At 38.4% G+C, this 15,138-nt stretch overlaps 1 protein-coding gene across 3 annotated transcripts in view; it reads left to right on the top strand.

Moving 5' to 3' along the window:
• The window catches only part of AGO3 (Argonaute 3), a 466,191-nt gene that overhangs the window by 245,672 nt on the left and 205,381 nt on the right, over positions 1-15,138 (top strand). For all 3 annotated transcript variants that reach the window (XM_067138589.2, XM_067138590.2, XM_067138588.2), the window contains exon 9: positions 573-738. In XM_067138589.2, coding sequence (XP_066994690.2) covers positions 573-738 — 166 coding nt within the window. The remainder of the gene's footprint in view (positions 1-572; positions 739-15,138) is intronic.

Here is a 15,138-nt window from a genome sequence, read left to right on the forward strand (position 1 = left end):
TGAAATGATGTGGAATTAAATTCACCTGTTATTGAATAATATACTAATCGTAAAGAATAACATACAGTCAAACCTGTAGAGAAAAAATATTAAAAAAAACTAAATATATTAATATAAGATAATCTAACCTACAGCCAAAGGTACTCCTTCCACCCCGTCAACATCCATGCGAACCAACCACCGTTTATTTTACGTGGGCCCTCCCCATCATATTACCACAGGCTTCAGGAGTACCTCTGGCTCAACCTCAAAGACATTACCGACCTGCGGTCATGCAATACGTACCCATGGCCAGTAGGCAGTAATGTTCGGTCTTTGAATGTTAAAAGCTTAGCGTAAAATCGTGGACAATCGTATATATATTCCAATATGGCAATCCACATCACATACGAGTGTTTAGCTATTAGGCCCAGTTAAGAATTGCTGGTATATGTAAACCACTGAGCGTATGTTGAACATTAAAGTTTGGAATTTTCTTCACCAAACGGAAACGAAAAATAATTCATGCAGTAGAGGGTTGAACTTATAAATTTGGTTGTTAATTATATGTCATCATTCCTATTTGGTTATAGACTGAGGAGAGAATGATCTGCTTGGTACCTGAGCTATGCTACATGACTGGGCTTACCGATGCAATGCGATCTGATTTCCGTGTCATGAAGGATATAGCTGTTTATACAAGAATTACCCCAAATCAAAGAATGGGCGCTCTGAAGAAATTTATTGCCAATATCCACAGTAAGTATCCCTGTTATTTATTCCAGGATTTCTGTTGCAATATTCCCAGTTCAAAAGGTGTTACATGTACTAAAAACAATAGAAATCCAATTTTTTGTTACTTTATTTAAAACGAATGGTTTTCAGTTCTCATAAGTTAAAAATATTCACATTAAATTTTATCTTGAATCAGCATAGAGCCTATGAAGGGAAACTTACAATTACTCATTGCAATTGATGAGAATAAGGGACACTGTACTGCCGGGATCGAACTGCTATCTTGAGCTCAGAAGGCCAGCACTCTACCACCTGAGCTATTCAGCCCAGCCCAGGCCACTGGCATTTCTCCAAAGTGATATTGTCAAGAAATGTTTATTTTTTTATTTTTTATTTACTTATTTATTTATTTATTTATTTATTTTAAAGTGTCTTTGTCATGATGTGTGAGAAAATATACAGTGGAACCTCAATTCTCCATCTTTGGAGGGACCACAGGAAAATAATGTACAATATGGGAAGACGGACAATCAGCCCATTTAGGGACACAAGTTCATTTTCAACAAAAATGGTCATAGTAGGTATTACAGCCAAAGCTGGTTAGGAAGTTTTTGTGGGGACCAAAAAAAGTCATGAAGAAAGAACATGCTAAAAAAAATGAAAAAAATTACGCTGTTAAATTTATGGTTAGGTTTGAACTTCAAAATAATTACAATGAAAACAAAGAAACAGGTATTTACAATTATAATTAATTAAATAAATAATTAAATAATACATTTTAAGAACACCAATGTAGCAAAACATCAAAGGAAAACGAACGTTGCATTGTTGGATGCGCTTGTGAACGGTTGGCTGTTGAGAGAGCTTTTGCATTATTGTAGTGAAAAAGTAGTTAAAGCCTATTCAAATTATTTAAATTTTGTGTGTATGTGTTCCATTTAGTGCTATTTATTTATTGGTGTTTAGTGCTTGTTGGTTGACATTGGGAGTAGTATTATTTATTTGAATTTTATAACAAGTAATTCAATTGGTGTTCAGTAGATTACGTTTTCTAGGTTAAGTAGCCTGGCTACGTACTTTATTTTGAATTTAGGTTTAGGAAATACTTTAGGTAATAATATTAACTTTTAAAACAATATTTTTAAACATCTCTAGGTTCTTTGGTATAATAGCCTACTTACAGAGGCAGATTATCATAAGGAATTGAAATTTCCGCTGCTACTTTTTTGATATTCCGTACAGATATCCGTTTAAACTATCACAAAGGTAATAATTTATTACATTAAATAACACGATAAGCATGTAAACATCGATTTAAAGAGAAGTTAAAGAGAATTCATGGTAATTTCACTAGATAATTACGGTACTTAACAGTTTTTTGGATTGTTGACGATTGTTGCTACATGCACATGATAGTTGTGTAAATAAATACAAAGTCAGCTGATTCATTATTCCCATAATGTGTAGTCTTAGTTCCCTGCATACTTTGTACTTTCCACCTTCGTTTATTCATCGAGTAAAAGTTATAAATCAAATCCCTATATCCCAATAATATTGCATTTCAAGCCCCCGGCGTGGTTTTGACAGAAATTATAGTAGACAACCTCTTATTCTCAGCATTTGACACTTTTATTCTCCATCCCGCGTAGTAGGGTAAATAATACTAATCCACCAGCGGTAAAAGTTCATATAACCACACTTCAGCTGAAAATTGTAGTGTAGATACATTGTAGTGTAGATACAGTATATTTAGATAGTGCCATATCTTGTCTGCTATATTCATGTGTATCTATTAGAGCGTAGTTCTAATAATAATTTGTCTAAGCATTTAGTTTTGTTGGTAATCTTTGAGTACAGTAGTTCTTGCAAATTTCATTTCTGTTTGTACTTAGTAGTGACATACGGTACCGGTATTGTAACTAGGATACGTCTGAAAGTAGTTTAACACTAGGTTTACCGCAGCGGTCAAAATGACCGTTTTCAGTTTTGTTTTCTCTATCACTCTCGTTATACGGTTAGAACATACAAACCCTTCCGTGGCTTTTAACGATATTTAGTGTACTTTTCGGCACATAGCTTCAAAAAGCCGTGACTCCTTTCTAGTTAGCGCTATGAGGTCATATACCTACTTTTACCGGGCGGTCATTTTGACCGGTATTGCAGTAGCTACCTCATCAGACTTATGTGGCATTCATTTAGAACGGGATATCACTCTAACAAGCTGTTACAGTGTACTTTATTACCGTAGTATAGGATAGAACTTATTGTTGTGCTGCGATGGAACAGCCAATGGCTCTTTTCAAACATGATACACATACACTGACAGGAAAATATAGTCAGTATTTGTTCAGTAATGAAAGGTGTGCAATCATAACGAGCAGTCAATCGTCGTGTTCACTTGTTACAAACATCCAAACTAGATTTCCCGATTGTAATTCCCCTGAAGAAGCATGTTCTCGCGTAGTTTGCAAATGGATGCCGAAATTCTGAAGCATAAGCATATAATTTCCCCATCACAATCAAGCGATGAAGCTGGGACTGATTTAGACTTCGATAATTGCGAAGACCTGTATAACTAGACAAACGGAAAGAGTTCGGATAGTGATTCTAGTTGCGTCGAGCATGCAGAATTTCCACGTGAACATGAAATCACACAGCAGCCTTCGACCTCAAAGGTTAGGGAACTACCCGCCAAATGGCGATGCACGCACAGTTAGACATTTTGTATTTACGTAATTCTGTGCACAGTGTAAGTAAGTTTGGTATTACATTTTTCAGGTGAAGGAAACACTAAGATAATGAAATTACTAGCAAGGAGCATGATATCAACTACAGAAGGCCGAGCATACGCTGTGATATGTCAACATATGGGCGTGGTCAGCATATGACGGTCGACGAGGAAGAAGTCGATTTGGATGGAACAGTGCGGACTCTTGTCGATCTACAAAGCCTGCCAGGCCGTTGAGGACAGTAAAATATACTGAGGGAAGTCCGATGTCCCACAGGACATACAAAACCCCACAATAAAGGAACTTGAGCCGCTACAGCTTGTCGTCTTTTTATTGAAGAAACCAAGCAGCGCCACATCGAATGATATGCTAAGGTTGGAGCCAGCGAAGTTCTGAACAATCCTGAACGGACACTTTCTTTGGAAGAATTGGACGCTGTCATCGGTATTTTATACGCACGTGGAACGTATGGAGCTGACACGAATGTTCTCGATCTGTGGTCACAGAAGTGATGTCCTGGAATTTTCTCCCAAACTGTGGCACGAAACCGTTTCCTGGATATCATGAGGTTTCTTTGATTCGATGACAAATCTACCAGCAGGGATCACCTGAAAATTGACAAGATTGGCGCTTGTACCTGTTGTGCGGGACAAATTTATATCTAATTTTACTATTTGCTTCAGACCAAGTGAGAACATTGCCGTGGATGAACAGCTCTTTCCATCGAATGCTAGATGCCCATTTATGCAGTATATGGCCAGTAAACCAGAAAAGTTTGGTATAAAATTTTTGGTTGGCTGTGGATATGGACGTCAAGTATGTTGTAAACAGTTTTTCTATCTTGGAAAAGATGAAACGCGACCCACTGATCAGACCCTAAGTGAACACGTAGTATTTCGTCTTGCTGAGTTTTTCATCAATCAGGGAAGAAATGTGCAAAGGGAACAAAATAATTGAAAGGTGTGCAATCTCTAAAATAACTGGTCTGTTGTTAAGTTCACTTCAAAGGTGACCAAGCAAAGTGTGTGTGTGTTCAGTGCGACAAATAAGTTGAAAAGCAGAAAGTGACATTCATGCAGATATGTATACAATGTAAGGTAAAGTGTGTAAGAAGAACATTCTGCCTTACTAGTGTACTTATTTGTTTGTTTATTTATTTATTCATAATAGTGTTTACAAGTCATGCATGATAATAACTAAATTATGGTCTATGATGTTTTATACTAAATTCGAACGTTTTTCAGACATCAATATCCTCAAGAAACGAATACCTGCCACTATCGGTCAAAATGACCGCTTCGGTAAAAGTAGGTAGAAAGAATGTTTGGTAATCCTAGTGTTAAAAATTACTGTAGTGTACTGTACAGTAGAATACGAGTAGCCTAATATCCTATCAGAATTTAGTGTGCTTATTTTATTATTGTAAAAATATTTGTGTAGTACTGGTGTAGTAGAGGTATCCGTAGAAACTCTTACTAAAATTCTGTTGTTGTAATTAGGATAGGCTTAATTAATAAGAATTTATTGCAGCCAGATGGCCATATAATGGGATACAATAGGTTTCAAGGTTACAAAGTAAGCATGAAATACCGTCACTACATACTGCGATTCACAGATGCTCGAGGCGGTTTAGTCTTTGCTATAGTCAACTATGCTCTTTTCCCTTTTACTACACAATGTTATATGGTATTTGTCGCATGGCTTCTCACACAGAGAACATATACATTCTTTGTTCGGTTCATGATATTTTATGTTTTTGCAAATTTTGTGATGGAAGCCGTGTAGGGCGGGTCTAGTGATTACGTTTCTTAGTTCCTGATTTTCCTGTGTCCATCGTCTATTGGTCATTGCTTCCGTTGCATAGAAATCAAGTGGTGTGTCCTGTTGTTTCAGATGCTTTAGCTCAAGTACCTTCTCCATTTGTAGAGTAGATGGCAGGTGTAGTTTGAATCGGAGGTCTTCGATACAGAAAGGTTCCCTTGCTAATTCATAAATTAGTCTGGACGGTGACGATCTTGCCATGCCCAGTGCTCTCTTAAGGAATCGTGCTTTCACTTTTTCTATCGTGGTGAGGTCTGTTGTGGTTAGCCTTTCCCATATTATCTCTAGGCCGTATGAGATAGCGGGAGTTATTTTGGCGTGGAAGAGTCATCGCTGTTTGTAGTGAGAGTTTGGTTATGTTCTTCAGATCGTATATTCCTCTGATGGCAGCTGCTGCTCGTTCCTTTATGTGGTGTCTGAAAGAGTGGCACGTTGTTTGCAGGGTGACGCTGAGGTATTTGTAGGTATTGACAGGCGTGAGTTCTTCTTCGCTGAGAGTCATTTTGTTTTCCGCTGCTAGTTTTCCCCCTTTTCGGAAAGCCATGTACACTGTCTTTCTCTGATTTATGTTGAGATCATTATCAATTGTGAAGGTTATTTAAGACTTTCTGTAGCTCTTGCCAGTTTGGGGAACCCAGGACCATGTCGTCTGCGTAAACATAGAGAGAAACTGAAGTTGTTTCCTCTAGAATCATTGTGATGTCTGCTGTCGTGACGTTAAACAGGATGGGACTCAGTGGATCCCCTCGCAGAACTCCATTTGTCTGGATTATTGCAGTTTGGAATTGTGTAGTTCTTGTGTATTCTTTTAGATATTCAGTAATTAACAGCAGTTTTTATTCTGTTAGGGGTTGTAGGATAAAACATAGAGTAGTATTGTAGTGTAATCGTATATTAATTACCTTATTGTTGTGTGATCTTTGAGTACTATCCCAGACAATATATCCCTCCGTTCATTTATTTTTTTGCAGATAGTTATTTTATTTTCATTTTTTCCGTAAAGAATGGCTAAGGAGCGCGAGTGTATGAACTGTGGGTGTGACGAGGCATTGAGGGGTATGAGGGAGGAGTTTGAGAGTTTGAGGGAGATAATGAGGATTCTCACAGAAGACAGGAAGGAAGATAGGACTCCCTCAAACAATGTACAGGTTACAGTAGGCGTACAAGAGGTAGCATGCTGGGGTTGAATGCACACCACCACCTATGTGCGTCAACTGCCTGGGTACACATGCTCCAATCTCCAAGGAGTGCCCCACATTCAAGACAAAACAAAGCACAAAACCAGTAAAGGGGGGAAGGTAAGAGCAACTACACAATATCAGAAACCACTAAACACTCAGCGAAACATCAGCTGGAGTACGCGGGTTTTCGCCGACAACATACGTAAAACAGTAGGGCCAACTAGTGGATAATAAACTAGGAAGGTGGAAGGAGCTAGGACTTTACCGAGGGCATGGACACGGCTTAGTTTGCAGACTCCAAAATAATTCGCCGTGATCCTTAAATTTGAAAAATATTATTTACAAATGAAATTTTACAAAATACATTCCGAAACCAAATCCACAAACTTGCAACTTACGAACTATAAGCTCTGTGATACACATAACTTAGAGGTTCTTTGATAATATCTACATACAAGTTACAAAATTCCAAACCAACTATACATCTAGTTACAAAACCAGTTGTACAATGCAGTTTACAGTGAAGTAAACGTACTCTCCAAAACTCTAGCATACATCAAGTGACACTGAACTACCAGAGGCAAACCCCAAGGTAAATATATTAAATTACAATCTACATATTAAGTGAAATAAGAAAAGGGAATGCCTCGAAAACAAACAGGCAAGCCCAGCTGAAAAGCTAAGGCGTCTTAAATAATTAATTTGGCGAATCTAGGTTAGGCTAATGCAGACTCCTATACGAAATAGCAACCAAACATTGGGGAAGGTTTAGCCGGAACGGAATCCAAGAGTGCTTACCCAAAGGTGGCCCATCTTGGTAGCGAAGTGTCCCACACGACGTAAAACTTCAGCCAGGCCAAGACAAGACAGACCGAATTATTACGAATGCTGCCTCGCTCTCTATAAGTAGTAAAACCCTGGCCTTGGAGTAGCCAATTAGAATGCATGAGTCCGCCCATCCCCTCCTAGGTTCACCAATCACAACTCCAACTTTAGTCTCGAACTTAACCTACATTCTCGAAAACGCGATCGCGAACCTTCCATTTCCAGAACAGTTAGAAAATGCCTTCTAGAACACACAACCAACAAAAGGCAACACACCCTGTTCAAACATTCATGTAACAAATGTTTCTGGATACTTCCAGTAAATATAGAACTGAATCCTACTATTTACAAATACATGTGTTACAAATATTACACAGTACAGGTTAGGTCATTACAAATAAAACATTATATCATACTTTACAAATAAAGTCTTTAAAAAACACTTTCCACTTCCACTACATGTTCACCTGTAACAGATAGGAATGGTGGGAGGGGGAGTATTCATTCTGATGAAAGAAGAATTTGTAAGTTACGAAAAAGTTGAAGGTGAGACACATGAAATTCTAGGTGTAAGGCTCATTTCTAAAGATAATAGGCAACTTGATATATTTGGAGTGTACAGACCGGGAAAGGGTAGCACTGACACAGATTCGGAATTAAGATGATCAGCTATGTAGGAAACGACAAGGAAAGAAATGTGATTGTAGTGGGAGATCTGAATTTACCAGATGTCAATTGGGAAGCAAATGCGAACGACAGGAAGCATGACCAACAAATGGCAAATAAGTTAATATGGGAAGGACAGCTGATTCAGAAAGTGATGGAACCAACCAGAGGGAAAAATATCCTGGATGTGGTGCTGATAAAACCAGATGAGCTCTATAGTGAAACTGAAATAATAGATGGTATTAGTGATCATGAAGCTGTTTTTGTGGTAGATAAAAATAAATGTGATAGAAAGGAAGGTGTTAAAAGTAGGACTATTAGGCAGTACCATATGGCTCATAAAGCAGGCATGAGGCAACTTCTAAAAAGTAACTATGATCGGTGGAAAACGGCAAATAAAAATGTAAACAGGCTCTGGGATGGGTTTAAAGAAATTGTTGAGGAATGCGAAAACAGGTTTGTACCTTTAAGGGAGGTAAGGAATGGTAAAGACCCACCTTATTATAATAGAGAAATAAAGAGGCTAAGGAGGTGCACACTGGAAAGAAATAGAGTTAGAAATGGCTGTGGAAGTAAGGAGAAATTGAAGGAACATACTAGAAAATTGAATCTAGCAAAAAAGGCAGCTAAGGATAACATGATGGCAAGCATAATTGGCAGTCATACGAATTTTAGTGAAAAATGGAAGGGTATGTATAGGTATTTTAAGGCAGAAGCAGGTTCCAAGAAGGACATTCCAGGAATAATTAATGAACAAGGGGAGTGTGTATGTGAGGATCATCAAAAGGCAGAAGAATTCAGTCAGCAGTATGTAAAGATTGTTGGTTACAAGGATAATGTCCAGTTAGAGGAGGAGACTAAGGCTAAAGAAGTATTAAAATTTACATATGATAACAATGATGTTTACAATAAGATACAAAAGTTGAAAACTAGAAAAGCGGCTGGAATTGATAAGATTTCTGGGGATAAACTAAAGAGAATGTGTTGGGTTTTAGTACCATATCTGAAGACCACGTTTCCTTGAAAACTGGAGTCACTGTTTTTAAATGTTCATAGTTAATCTGATCAGGTCCACAAGCCTTTCCATTACCCCATGCTGTGTATAGCATCCTCGATATTCATTACTGTTATAGGCAAAAACTCGGTTACATCTTCTAATTGTGTCTGTAGTGGTCGAGTATCTTTAACCTGAAGCACTTGACACATATGTTTTTCCCAGGTTTCTATTGGTATGTTCTTAGGGAAGTTTGGTTTTCTTGGGTTCAGTATTTTATAAGGATGTCCTTCAGCAACTTCTTTATATCGAGCATTTCTTGGTACTCTTTCATCTTTTGTTTTATTAGCTGCTTATAGAGCCTGCGAGAAAGTGTGTGTATTTCAAGGTTTTGTGGAGACGGATAATTCAAGGTAATGTGTAATTTATTTAGTGGTTTTTTTTTCCTAGTAACATTGCAGTCTGAGTTGAACCAGGGCTTTGCTTTCCGTTTGTATGGATCTGTATACTGCAGAGGTGCCAACCTTTGAACTGGGTTATCAGTAATCCCATTTTTAACCCCCCTCCCCGCCAAAAACTTTTACGGGTTAAATCCAAAGCACCCCGTTTGCCCTTTCCTACAGCAATCTATTCTAAAGTATATCATATCGTCCCTGCTCTGGCAAACTAACGAATCTGCAAATTGTCAAAAGGTTAGGAGAGCTGAAAGAAGTTGTGATTACTCATGTAAAATCAATTTTTATATTTAATTATTGGTTTTGTGTGTTAAGCATACAGAACGAGCTGCAGATGTGAGACTTTGTCAGAGGGTAGACAATATATAAATAACAAAATCTAGACCAGAACTTCAGAACTACAGATTCTTTAGTTTGTCACTTTCGCTAGTTTGCCAGAGTGGGGACGATATAACACAATAAAATTTGCTCATTACCTGTTAGTTCTGCGATAAAAAATTCTTTGTAGCTTTTTTCGCACCCAGCAGCTGCTTTTCGGTGTAGGTTTTCTTGTAACATACTTCCCCCTGAGATGACATTTTCGTCTTCAGAACCATAAGCGATTCCAGTGTAGATGTACTTGGTGTAGGCCTGAATTCTGTCTGATTTTTCCAAACAACACTGAAAACTGTTTCTGTGGGAGAGTTACTATGAGGTACACTTAGTACTGCAAACACAACATTACTTAAGGTTTTATACTTAATTTGTCCACTTTCATTTTTAAGCTCTGCAATCTTGCCCCAATTCACATCAATGTTAGGTCCATGTACAATATATTCCGGGAAAGTATCACACTGGTAAACTGCAAATTCCTCTTCAAGTTTGTCATGTTCACTTTCTTTTACCAAAGTTGGGAATCTTCGAACAAAGTGTTCAAGAGATGAATAGGAAACCTTTGTTCTGAGAGAGATGTCTACAACTTAGGCAATATGAAGAAATTCATCATCAAGGGGAAATTTCCTGGTAATGTAACTGCAAGCTGCCATATAAAACTCTCTTACAAAATTATAAAACATCTCTTCATCACAGTCATTATCTTTCAAGTATGCCCTAGCTTTTGCTCCAATTACCATGTCCTCATTGGCTTTCTGGTATTTCCTCCTCTTGAATTCAACACTCAAAAGGGAGGTAGATTCTGACTGAAGAGAACATGACTGAACAAATCTGACCAATAGGTCAGTTAAAAGACTAGTAAGTGTCCTCCTAAGAAGATGTATGGCTGGAGCATCTTGTTGCAGAAATATATTCACAGAGTTAAAAACAGGAAGTGTACTGTGAAGAAAGTAGCAAACCAGTTTTGTGTGTGGGTCTTGTGTATGAAAGATTTCACAGTTTCAAACTGCTTGGTGGTCTCATTTTTATGGAGGGTCTCGCTACAAAACATGAGTGTCAAAGCTTCCCACTGCTCAAGAACTCTATCAATAGACTGCAGAAGCGAGAGCCAATGGGTACTAACATATTTCAAAATTTTGTGACCCTCTGTGCCACAAACAGCCTGATAAACTTTCAACGTGTTTTGTCTTTTAGAACTCTTGTCAAGATAGTAATATAACTGAACCAAAAAGTTCTCTACATTGACTGGCAATTGGGCTGCTGCTTTTTGTGCACAGATGTGTATGAAATGACATGAACAACCCGGGACATAAACAGAAGAATGCCTGTCCTTCACAAATTTGGCAACACCTTTATTTGCCCCTATCATTGTGTATGCATTGTCAGATGAAAAAGAAATGCAATTTTCCCATGGAATGGCTAAAGAAGACAATTCACTATTAATTACAGAGAAAATTTCCTCACCAGTATTGTCGCTACTCTCTAACGATGACAATAGAAGAGTTGATATTTGACCTCTCTGAGCATTAAAGAGAGAGACAACTATAGGATAAAGTTTAACTGCATTTGAATCCGTACTACCATCAGTAGCCAAGGAAAAAGGCGTTATTTGCAAAAGTTCACTTAATTCCTGTTCAGATGAAAAAGAAATGCAATTTTCCCATGGAATGGCTAAAGAAGACAATTCACTATTAATTACAGAGTATTGAACTAAAGGAGAAGTTTTAGTTCTTGCACAACCATATTTCTGAGATATTTTTGAGTCGGGGAACATTGATCTAAACAAATTTCCAGCGTGGTCTGAAACTGATAACGGAATATTATGCTCCAAAAGAAATGATGTGAACAATAATTCGGCATTTGTCACCGCAGTTTCATTACTTTTTACGAAGAACGATGGAACAGACTGGTTTCGTAATTTTGATTCATCGTATGTGTGATGTTTCTTGGATTCTATGTGTCTTCTGCAATCATCTCGTCCACCGTGAGCCACAGAGAAATCACACGAACACACACTACAAAACACGTGGTTTTCACTAACACGTGAGACAAGCAGGCATGGCCATTCCTTTGAGTAACCGTATCGATATTTCTGTAACACTGCTGTCTTCTTAGAAGAAAATGCAATTTGACATTTGCTCCGCTTCATATCACAAAACCAATCACTACTTTTCGAATCAACGTCTAGGATAATTAGAATTGAAATGCGCTAAATATATACAATTTTTTCTACGAACACAACAGAGAGCCGAATGTGCGCACTGGAGAACAGCAAGGCAAGGAGTAGCGAGTAGCAAGGAGTAGGGCCTTCCTCACGGCCGACTTGATACGTCATTCCCGCGTCATTCTAGCTAAGAGAGCAGCGTATATCTATGTAGCTGGCCGTGATTTCACAACGCTCGTGGGAAACAAAAGGAAGTGACGACCAAATAACTGCCAAATATGTTTGGTAGCCAACGTACAAGCATTGAAACGAGGCGGGTTGACCAGTAATGCTCTAAGAGATTGAACATTTTTTTACTTCGTTCCTTTTTTTCTCAGAAATTAATTTTTATTGTGACAAGGTTGCTTTTCCGTAATAATTTCCCCTTCGACCGTAATGCCGTAGTCCCGAAGTGAAATCCGTAATCATTACGGACAATCCGTAATAGTTGGCACCTCTGATACTGTATAGCCTCCTGCATCTGGCCATCTAATTCTAGAACAGCTTCGTCCAACATACCGTCCCTGATCAGTTCCTGTACTATTTCAAAATTTGCTTCTTGTATCTTGGCAAAGTCAAGCGTCCTTGTGGGGTAGAGTTTTTCCATCTTGCCATAAAAGATTAAAGTTTGTTACTACTGGCAATAGCAATAGGGATGACCTGTTGGTGCGTTGGATGGATGTTTTGCATGTTCGTAAATACAAGATCTAGTGTACTCCTCCCGTTATATGCTACGTATGTAAATTGATTTCGCTGGTTGATTAATTTTAAGCCTTCTTCCAAATATTCCATCACACACACACGTAGTTTTAAAATCTGGCTTGTCAATTCTTATTCATATAACCAGCAAGTAACAATGGTTCATCTGGGTCCATCTTGTTTAAGATAGTACCTAATCCTTCTATTATGTCATTCACTGGAGAGTGTGGTTGGTAGTATAGGCATGCTATGGAACATCTTATAAACAAGATTTGCTCTGAAGAGTGTATTACTTGAAAAGGTGAGAAATCACATTTTAATAGACAGGTGATTGCACCTTTTGGTCTGCCTACATGCTCCTGGGAGGCGAAATTATGGATTGTATACATACCTTTTGTGGACCATTCATATGTTAGCATTGTCTCAGTTAAAATTGCAATTTCGTAAGTCATGAAGAAGTTATCAGGGAGCACGTGTGTGTGTTTAGTCCTCAGCCCATAGGCTGGTTGGATCCTCAACAGTTCCGCCATCAGTTGTCATAGATGGCCTAGGCATCACTGAAGAGGTGTACTAGGGAAATGAGGAGTGAGGTAGTTTTCCGTTGCTTTCCTCACCGGGCCAGTAGTTGCTATTACACATCAGTCTGCCAAGCCTACTGAAATGCATGCACCAACTGACCCTATGAGCAATATTTTCACACCATTCATAACAGGGACTGGCTGCAGAAGGAATGGCATTACCAGCATCACTCATACCTCAGTCACTTTCATTTTGTCAAAGCCAAGGATAAAGCTGAGACAGATCAATGAAAGTAACAAAATTTCTCTAGCCCATAGCAGAAGAAATAGTGCACTGTAAACAGGGAGCATATTGCTTGTATTTGTCAGGCCTTCTATATAATTCAAAGTAATGTCCTAATTTGCATCTGTGTGGTGCATCCTGTGCATTGGCTTCCAGTATTTGCAACATAATTACTGCTAATCAAGTTTGATTCCCTCAGTTCTCGTTCTCCGAAACCGATACTGTCTTACGAGCACACCTTTGGGCCAGAATGCGGGTGAGCTTGTTCGTTCTAGTTCATCGAACCGTATTCCAATTTTTAAAGCTTTAAAGTAGCCTTTACTTTGCAGCTCATCACACTGTACTTCACCTGTTATACCTTGTTTCTGCATATGCCTTTTATCAGTTGTGGTATCCCAATGTAACTTTGCCACGTAAAGCCAGGCACGTCTTTCTCCTGCTTGTGTGCCCACAACGACAATACTGTACTTTCTGCCTTCTAGTTACACCTTGGTATCCCTCTCTAAATTCTATTTTATATTTGTCATGAACTTGCTCTGTTGATGGATTTACACTACATTCTTCAATCTCAAATTTTCCAGGATTGTTCTGCTCCTTGCTCCGCCTTTCTCTAATGATTGAGGAGCTTCAAGGCTTCTCTGCTCTAGGATTACGGATTCATCATATACAGTAACTTCGCAGTTTCGTTTACTGTCGTCAGTAGCTCCGTTTGTTGTAACTGAGCTTCTAGAATAAGGGACATTTTCTGTCTCAGCGACATCATTCAGCTCCTTACAGGACTTTATGCTTTCTGTGATGGCTTCGGCATTTTCGGGTGATGTTTTACACAGCCCATAGTTGTGTAGTCTGTACCTGCAAGTGTCACACATTCAGAGTAGATTACCTTTTTTGGAATTCAATGCCTCGGTTTCTGTTACTCCCAATGGGGTACCGGTACTATGAAACCAAAAGGGGGCATCCATCACAACCCACGGTGTTGTCGCCCTTTGTGAAAGGAGCATTACATTTTGAACATTTTGTCCCATCCATGCTATATCTGTTTGGTGTAATGTCTTGACGCAAAGACGAATGTTACACCGAACTGTGTTGTGGCAATTCGAGCAGTTATAGGGGAACTGTCACTGAATAATTATTGCAAAATTTGGTTACTAAATGCATCTATATTCCTTGCTATCAATTTTAAAAGTCAAATTCAAGAATCTATATGAACAAGTAAAGCTCACTATCTCCGAATAATTATTGTAATAGTCGATTACTAGTCACCTCAAGGAACTTTGTGAACTAGTAAAGCTCGGTTCTTTCATCCAAATCATAAAATGGCCGTTGCTTATTGTAGTGCACTCGCACTTGAGTTATATAACAATCACAATTTGAAGTTCTTCGCCTTATGCATATGTCTACTGAATCACTACACAAAACGCAAGACTCAGTAATCCGCAATTAATGACACTGGATCAGTTTTGAAATAGTAAACTGTTTAAATCAACAATGGCTCACGCAGTCTTTAGTGCAAGGATATTCGCACTAAGTCATGTCGTACACACTTATCACGAATAAATAAAATAATGCCTTAAATTAATTTATCCCCATATCTACAAAACTGAACACTTGAATAAGGTGTAATTCTCTTGTAGCTTCCAATTGATCACTTTATCAGATGAAACGCACACACTCAGAT

Source organism: Anabrus simplex, chromosome 1 (genome assembly GCF_040414725.1).
Source record: "Anabrus simplex isolate iqAnaSimp1 chromosome 1, ASM4041472v1, whole genome shotgun sequence".
Taxonomy (NCBI): Eukaryota; Metazoa; Arthropoda; class Insecta; order Orthoptera; family Tettigoniidae; genus Anabrus; species Anabrus simplex.